This window comes from Quercus suber, unplaced genomic scaffold (genome assembly GCF_002906115.3).
Source record: "Quercus suber isolate HL8 unplaced genomic scaffold, Cork oak 2.0 scaffold_1345, whole genome shotgun sequence".
Classification (NCBI taxonomy): Eukaryota; Viridiplantae; Streptophyta; class Magnoliopsida; order Fagales; family Fagaceae; genus Quercus; species Quercus suber.
Window position 1 is genome coordinate 6263 of NW_027070728.1, and position 8619 is coordinate 14881.

Below are 8619 nucleotides of genomic sequence, written 5' to 3' on the forward strand. Positions count from 1 at the left end.
ATAGCTTTATACCATATATGCATAACGCAAAGCAAGCTAGCACATTTATACTCTTATCTTATGAGGTTTCTACTTTTTATTCATTTCTTTGAAATTTATTAGGCGTGGATTCCATTCAATTTCAGATGGGTAGTGCAATGTCTAATAGTAATGGAAAGTGCAGTACCATTAATTGCTACAAAAAAAGTGACTCCAATCAAACAAACCCAAATAAATAAACAAGAAAAGAATTTAAATAGCCTATTTAAAGTGCAATGAAATGCATGCCATCCTCCCATGCTCTCTAGTCTCTTGCTTCTTATTTCATTGTCTTTAGCTTCCAAATTTAATCAGTTACTCCTTCAAAATACAATGTCTCACCCTTCACACGATGCTAATGAAAGCAGCCCTTATGGAGACCTTACAAGAGAAGAATTTTACAAAAATCACCAAATCCTCCACAAAGAGAGCTTCATGCTAAACCAACAAAACATGAAAATCTTCACCCAATCATGGAGACCCAATTCCACTCTCCAACTCAAAGGCATAGTAGCCATGGTACATGGCTACAACTCTGAGAGCAGCTGGTTCTTTGAGCTAACTGCCGTGGCCATAGCCAAAACTGGATTCCTTGTTTGTGCAATAGATCTCCAAGGCCATGGCTCTTCAGATGGCTTACCTGGTCACATCCCCAACATTGTGCCCATTGTATGTGATTGCATACAGTTCTTTGACTCTATTAAAGTTGACCACCCTAAGCTTCCAGCTTTCATTTATGGTGAATCACTTGGTGGTGCCATTGCTATTCTTGTATGCTTAAAGCAAAAAAGAGACTGGAATGGCTTAATTTTGAATGGTTCAACGGGTGGAATTTCGGCTAAATTCAAGCCCACGTGGCCCTTAGAAAAACTACTTCCTGTGGCTGCATTCTTAGCACCCATATGGAAAATAGTGATCTCAAAGCTTCTAGCTAGTAAATCATACAAGGAGTGGAAGAGGAAATTAGTTGTGAAAAATCCAAACCGTAAGGCCTCCGGGAAGCCGCCAATGGCGACTGCATTGGAATTGTTGAGAGTTTCTGAGTATATAAGAAGGCATTGCCATGAATTAGAGGTTACCATGCTAATGGTGCATGGAGAGGATGATGTGGTATGTGACTATAGGTCTGCTAGGTTCATCTATGAATCAGCTGCAAGCGAGGACAAGAGACTGAAAATCTTTCCAAGTATGTGGCATCAGTTGATTGGTGAACCTAAGGAGAATATGGAGCTTGTGTATGGATTCATATTGTCTTGACTAGGGGATCGGGCAAACAAGGCTAAAAGCAGTACAAACTGTTTCTGAAGTCCAGGAGTTCAATGTTCCGTACTATTATTGTACTGGGTGGGTCTCGGCTATGATTATTAAAAGGCCAACGATTGCTTTGTATAGTTGATCTTGATATGAAGAAGCATAAAAAAATATATTGAATTTTTTAATCAAATTTCAGTTTAAAAAGATTTTTTAACAAAATTATTCTAAAATGACTTTTTAGTAAAAATGAAATGAGAGTGAAATGGAAGCATCAATTTGGATATTTTTCATAGTTAAGGGTTTTAAATTTTAAATTAGAATATTAGGGAACCAATTGATTTGTTCCAAAGTTCAAGGGTAAATCCTATTGCACACAGTGTGTATGTGCAATAACTAAAAGTCGCAATTTCAAACTTGAAAAATGACTTGAAGTCACGATTTCAGTTGTTTGCATGCAATATGTGTACATACACATTGTGTGCAACAATCGTACTGGATTGGACCGGCCAATTTTTAAAATCATGGAAGAACTAGTTGTGGAAATGGAGCTGAATATGTCATTCTTTGCTCATTTATAATTAGAATGAATACACATTATCATCAAAAGGAGCTCTGGAGTTTATGCAATCAAACTACGCCATGAATAATTAAAAGGAATTTCTAGAATTTTTTTTAGAGGAGCCATAATACGGCTCTGTGGCATACATATCCTCACAAGTCACAACATCCACTCCTACTGTTCCAGAGTGCAGCTGTTTCTTTCAGATATGTGCGCTGGTGACTAGAATGTGGGTGAATTGCTAACTGATATGATGCTCCGAACAACCAAGTGAGATAGTCATAAACTGCTATGCAAGGATTGGAGATGGGATATAACTTCTCTTCGAACTTGATCTCTTTTTATTTTCCCAGTTGTTGTGGCTGGAAATGGTTCCGTCCATAAAATAAATACCTTTGGAATCTTGAACCTTTAGAAGATCAAAGGGAAACAGTAAGTAAACCATCCAATCTAATATTACACATATAAATCACAAAAACCAATATGTACTTAGAAAGGATACCCAGTTAAATTCTTTTCTCTACAATAACGTCGGAGAATTGCACCAGATAAGACTGGCACTTTGTTTTTAGATGAGTGTTCAAAGGTTCCTTGAGACCAATGCCAATGTTCTCTCAACTCAACACAAGCAACAACCATCTCTGTCAGGTGAGCATCTGGAACTCCCACAATGACAGTGCCAACAATTCCTGGATGTTGTAACAGGATTCCCTCCACCTATTCATCACCAAACAACTATACTTTTAGTGTGGGACCATGTATAATATAATACATATCCATTAAAGCTAGAATTTTTTTTCAAGAAATTTAACTTAGACTGGTAAAAGAAAGTCCCAGTGAATCATTAGATTCATTTTATACTTCTTCGGTCACCACCAAACAAATGGAAAGTGTATAACTTATTAATTCCGCTTGTTTTTTAATGGATTTCTAAATAAGTGAATATTTAAGCAAGGCCAATTCAAATTATGCTACCTCTTCAGGGTAAATGTTCTCCCCTCCACTCTTAATTTGCCCTTTTGCTCGTCCAATGAGCCATACATTACCATATTCATCAATGGACCCAACATCACCTGTGTCAAACCAACTCTCATTGCTGGAGTGAGCTGCCTTTGCTGGAATTTCTCCCCAATATCTAAGCATTAAATGTGGGCCTCTAGATAAAATTCTTCCAACAGGAGAAGAGCCATCGGCACATATCTTTAATTCTACATGGGGTGCAGGCTTGCCAACACAAACACCTTGTGGTTGGTGAACTGAAGTATACTTTATATTAGCAACAGTCTGATGGTGCTGGCTGTAGGCTTTCATTGTTGGGTCATAGATGGTCATGAAGGTTAGCGAAGAACATGTCTCTGTCATCCCTATATTAATTAAATGGAAAAAGGAGAGAAGAATAGTAAGAACACTATAATACATTGCAAAAGACTTTTTTTTTGGGCGCAGGGGGATCTAAAGAAATATTCATAATGTCAATAATCAATAGCAATTACATTCTTTTACTCATCTAGTTACTAGTTCATCTTCTTGAGGTATGTAGATAATACAAGTTGACCCTGGCTCTTTAAACTTAATTTGCAGACTCTGAGTAAGATCTAACACAGCTATGCTGAGCTTAATGCTTAAGCTTGACTCAAAATTCAGAAAATTATTCAGCTTTAGCTTGTTCACATTCTTTTGTCCACAACTAATTGACACAGCTAATTAGCATAGATAGAAATGCTAATTGTGAAATACTCAATGGTCATTTCATCCATAAAACACTCTTTTCTTTTTATAGGTTTTCATCCATAAAACACTCATTCTAGCTGTTCAGGAGCCCAAGCTAATCTATTATGGGAGTGGCTAGTGGTTCTGTCAGTTATTGAATGTGGAAACTCAGCTTGAACACAGCTCCATGGGCTAGTTAACAAGATGGAGTACAAGCAAAGGACCATTTACAAGAATTTTTTTTTTTAACAACTCCACAAGATCAATCTTAATCACTTCTGATAGTAAAGTACCAAAGTATCTTGCCTGGTCATGGTGGGTGGAGTTAACATGGAAACATTACTGGGTCAAGACAGTTATTGTTTAAGTGTTTAGGTTGGATATTTATTTTTGGGGGAAAACTTTTCATTTTAAAGCTCTTCATTCTTTTTCCCCCCAGATGACTTCAAGTTGCTTCCAAATATAAGCCGAGATCTTTAGATTCCACATCACTTCAGAACAGAACTTGTAATACTGAATAATTGGGAGAAACTATGTATGAGAGATACCCACCATAAGCAGAGAGAAGCTTAGCTTTTGGGAAGAATAAGGTAGCATCCTTGATAAGCTCAATTGACAGACCCCCACCTCCATTTAATATCTTGTTCACAGTCTCCATCCCTTTCCAAGTTTCCTTCTGCCTGACAAAGGCTTCAAACATGACTATGAGTAAACTTAAAGATACAATTTACTAGCATTGAGCTGTATGATGCAAATTGTATAAAAAGCAAGACATTGTGGAGGGGCAGAAGGATTAAATTTCTGGAGTGAACTTAAAGATAGCAAAAGGATGTTATATTGATGATTTAGAAGAGACACCATCTAGGAAGACAGAATAGTAAAACAGGAGTATAGCCGTCTGCAAATTGTTAGGACATGATATGCTTTAAATAAATTAAGCATAAAAATTCACAAGATAATGCAAATGATCTTATTTCTATAAATTTAGTACAAAAATTTATTATTATATAGCTCATTAAACTATTATCAAAGTAGCATGCAATTGAGATACGTTATATCATCTCATTGGTTAGCACAAACCACCTGAGAAAGCTCCGCAAATATTTGTTCCAAATACATTGGAATGTATAGTTTGCCTATTTTTTTATCCAAAAAAAAAAAAATAAAGAAATAAAGAAAAATTATAGTATACCTGATTATAGAAATTATACCAGCCATTATTGCAGGGACAGTGATAAAAGAAGTCACTTTGTGTCGTTCTATGGCCTCGAGAGCTGATTTAGGCTCAAATTTAGGAATTAAGACATGGCAACCTCCAACCATTAGCATGGTCATGGCTGACGAAAGACCACCAATGTGGCACAATGGTGCAGTATGCAAATAAACCTGCATATACCAGCACAACAGACATTAGAAATCATTCTTCCTTGAGCTGCTTTCGGTGTAAATGGTTTGACCCCTACTAACACGTGTATGTGAAACTTTAATTCGAAAACCTTTAGTCCTCACAGTATTATCCTCAAAGCATATTGTATAAACTAAAAAGAACATGTACACATCATGAGGAATGGCATACATCATCCTCACCGTAACCAACAATGGCAATTTTTGATAACGATTGTATAATCAAAGCTGCATGGCTTAAAGTAACTCCCTTTGGCCTCCCAGTGGTTCCTGTAGAAAACAGAACAGTCATAACAAAAAACTAAAAATCTCTATCATTTTATATTTCTTAAGATTCTATATAATGGTTTTTTTTTTTTTTTTGGTTGAAAAATCACTTCAATTCTTTGTTGAATTTATTTGAGTAAAATAGTGACCATTGACTGTAGAAATAGGCAGAGCTAGAGCTCTATATATGCGTGTTCCATACAAGATTTTTCCCAGAAACTACAGGTACAAACTTTTAATAATTGATAAAATCCTACCAAGCTCTCAAAATTTCAGACTGGCAGTGCCTAACATTAGCTCAAACAGTATTTAGGACTGGCAGTTAGTTGCACATCATCACACTTTCTAGATTTGTGCAAATATTAACTCATCAAAACAATTTTAGCTCTGACTTTGGCACTTGTTACCAATTTATTGGCTGAAAATTATGAATGCCCAATTCTATATGTAATGCGGCATGCATGCATATATCAGGGTTGAAAGGAAGGGTGCAGCAGAGTTAAAAGCAGGAGTACAGCTTACTAGAAGGGATTTATATTTCCAGACAGTACACCTATAAGGACTGCCCAAATTTAATCAAATTACTCGTCTATAAATTACTCATGGAAGTTTTTGAAAGGCAATAAATTATGCAATTAGGCAGCAGCATTTCCAAATCCACAATCAAAATCCATATAGAAATTTTAAGGAAAAAAAATAATGAACTTGTACCTGATGTGAAGCATATTATAACAGCACCCTCATGTGCCCAGCAGTGGTTCAATGGTTGAGAACTTACAGAATTCTTCTTGAGCATTTCAGTAGTTAATACTGGAAAAAATGAAAGAAGCAAGTAATATTGTCAAACAGCAGGTAAACTCTTCAATCCATTACGTCATCATTCTTCATGGCAGCATTTTAAATGTCCACAAGACTACATACCATTCCACATCTTCATGAAATCTGAGGAGGGGGAATCCAAAGAAACATGCCACCTCAGGGAAGGTATGTCATCTTTTTGGAAGTTTGAATACCAGTGGTGACAGCTCTCATCAGTAACCAACATAACTGGCCTCACAACCAGCATTGCCAATCTTGCCTCTTCAAAGCTCTACAAGTTAAAAAAAGAAAAAAATTAAATACAGAAGTAGGAATAAATGAAAAGGATATTTTTCTAATCCTATATATAAAAATTATTGTCATCAATCTCCATGCGGTTTCTAGACGTAAAATACAAAAATAGCCTTAATTAGGTCAACTGGCCAACCTAAAACAGCAGCCTTTTCATGGATCAGAGTATGGATGTCTATGAGGTCTTATGACATGATTCTAGTAATTTTCTTCTGTTATGGACAAAGAATGCTCACATTTGATTCAAGGTTTTGTGTGTGTGGACAAAGAATGTTCACATTTGATTCAAGGTTTTGTGTGTGTGTGCGAGCGCGCACGTGTGTGTTTTGCTAATGCGTCCAGAGCTCTTTAAGCACTAGATTATTCCACAGGTGTATAGCACCCCATCTCATACAAACCAGGTTAAAGGGAAGCATTTTTGGAGGGTAGACCGAAAATGCAGGCTAGGAGTTTTGAACCCAATACCTCATGGATCTTATGAAGCCGCCTATCTGTTAGCATGTGGTATATATATGCTTGAAATACATTTCTGGACAACTTCCTAGTAGCTTACTGCTTACTCATCCAGCTTCAGAAGAAAATTCTAGATTCAGATTCAGAATAAGGCCCTTTAATCACAACCATTTAGTATTTTGGATACAGTACATCATACATGTATGTTATATATCATGTCTACATTCAGTAAACCATCTATTAAAAAACTACAAGAACTTATATATCTCTATGATTTGCATATTTAAATACTAAAAAAACTAACTCAAGTGTGGTAACTTCATTCTCATACAGAAAGATCATATATTTATTATATAATTCCCATAGTCAACTGAAATATCCCAGGTCCCAGACAAATTAAATCAATGTTAGCATTACAATTAAATTCATCATTTCCTAACATCTTAAGTTTTTTTGGGACAATCAATAATTTATCATACTATCAAAACAGGCCTTTTTTGCCCCGTTATGCTATTTTTGCAAACATATTAGTTATGTGGCGAAAAACGAAACATATTAGTTTTTTTTTTTTTTTTTTAAAGTTTCCAATGAAACTCGAGTTCCAAATAAGGTCACATAATTAATATGTCTCTGCTCTAACTCCTATTTATAATGTTAAAAATCATACAGTGTTGGACTCTTCTAGAAAGTCCGGTTCCGCACACGAAAGAAGTGTTAAAATTATGATTAAATAATTAAAAACATATTTAATCTGTATGAATTAAACTGAGGAGGAGTGAGGACTCACCCATCGGTAATTAAGAGGAGCAGCTATGCCTCCAACGAATGCAATGGCTAGTAACCACTCCATATACATATCACTGTAATAAAAATTCACATTCAAATTTATCAAAACAAAAACACAAAAACAATTTAGAGAGACTGAGAGAGAACCTGTTGAAAGCAGAGATGGCAACAATGTCACCGGTGGCGACGCCGAGTTGAAGCAGGCCACGAGCAAGACACAACACTTCGTCGGCAAATTGCTTGCCGGTCTTTTGCCGATTGCCGGTGATAGTTACCACGTCATCACTCCGGAGAGTTGAGAGGCGGGTCAGGCATTGACAAATGTGGGGCTCCGAGTATGAGAATTTACTACTCATTTTTTTGGTTTTTTTGGGTTTTTTAAATTCATTGAGGAAGCTGGAAAGCGCGGTATTATAAACAGACAATACCTTATCTACTGAGACAAAATAAGGTTACACGCCAGTGATGATTCCCCACAGCTAAATCCGATTGGATATTGTGATTGCAAAAGCCTATCTTTAGTGTGACTCATAACCTTTGTTAAACTTGTCTTTATTTTCTTTTTTCTTTTTTCTTTTTTTCTTTTTTTTTTCTTTTTTTCTGTTTTTGATAGGAATACTTATCTAATTAGTAATTATGGAAGCAATGAAAAGTGTTGTAAAATTAAGGTTTTTTTTTTTTTTTTTTNCAAAAAAAAAAAAAAAAACTCCAAAAAATGAACACTAAAATGGCATTGATATTATAATTTTCAATTCTTAAATGTGCATCGAAAGAGTTGCAGTTAACTCAATTGTTAAAATCTCTTATTGTTGAATAAGAAATCTAAGGTTTGAATTTTGCTTATACCATTAATTAATCAGTGTTTTAACCTAAAGATAAAGAGCACTCATCATGGAATGCATAGGTTGAAAATTTTCTAAAAATGTAAAAAAGTAAGTGGACCAAAATGGATCAAAGTGGACCTATTGGACCAAAGTAGACCGAAACAGACCAAAGTGAAACAAATGGACCAAAATTGACCAAAGTGGATTGATTTTTTATTTTAAAAAATGCATAAA

The 8619-nt window shown here is 35.6% G+C and overlaps 2 protein-coding genes across 2 annotated transcripts; one reads left to right on the top strand and one right to left on the bottom strand.

The window, feature by feature from the left end:
* The first annotated feature begins 351 nt into the window (after positions 1–351).
* Positions 352–1275, top strand: LOC136065931 (caffeoylshikimate esterase-like). The gene has a single exon (XM_065769754.1). The coding sequence runs from the start codon at positions 352–354 to the stop codon at positions 1273–1275; it is 924 nt and encodes a 307-aa protein (XP_065625826.1).
* Positions 1276–1807: 532 nt separating this feature from the next.
* Positions 1808–8074, bottom strand: LOC136065932 (2-succinylbenzoate--CoA ligase, chloroplastic/peroxisomal-like). The gene is made up of 10 exons (XM_065769755.1): positions 7709–8074; positions 7563–7635; positions 6134–6302; positions 5924–6022; positions 5118–5215; positions 4734–4927; positions 4094–4221; positions 2807–3195; positions 2334–2548; positions 1808–2240 (listed from the first exon to the last, which is right to left on the bottom strand). The coding sequence occupies exons 1-10, from the start codon at positions 7915–7917 to the stop codon at positions 2111–2113; spliced, it is 1704 nt and encodes a 567-aa protein (XP_065625827.1). The 5' UTR covers positions 7918–8074; the 3' UTR covers positions 1808–2110.
* Between the last annotated feature and the right edge of the window lie 545 nt (positions 8075–8619).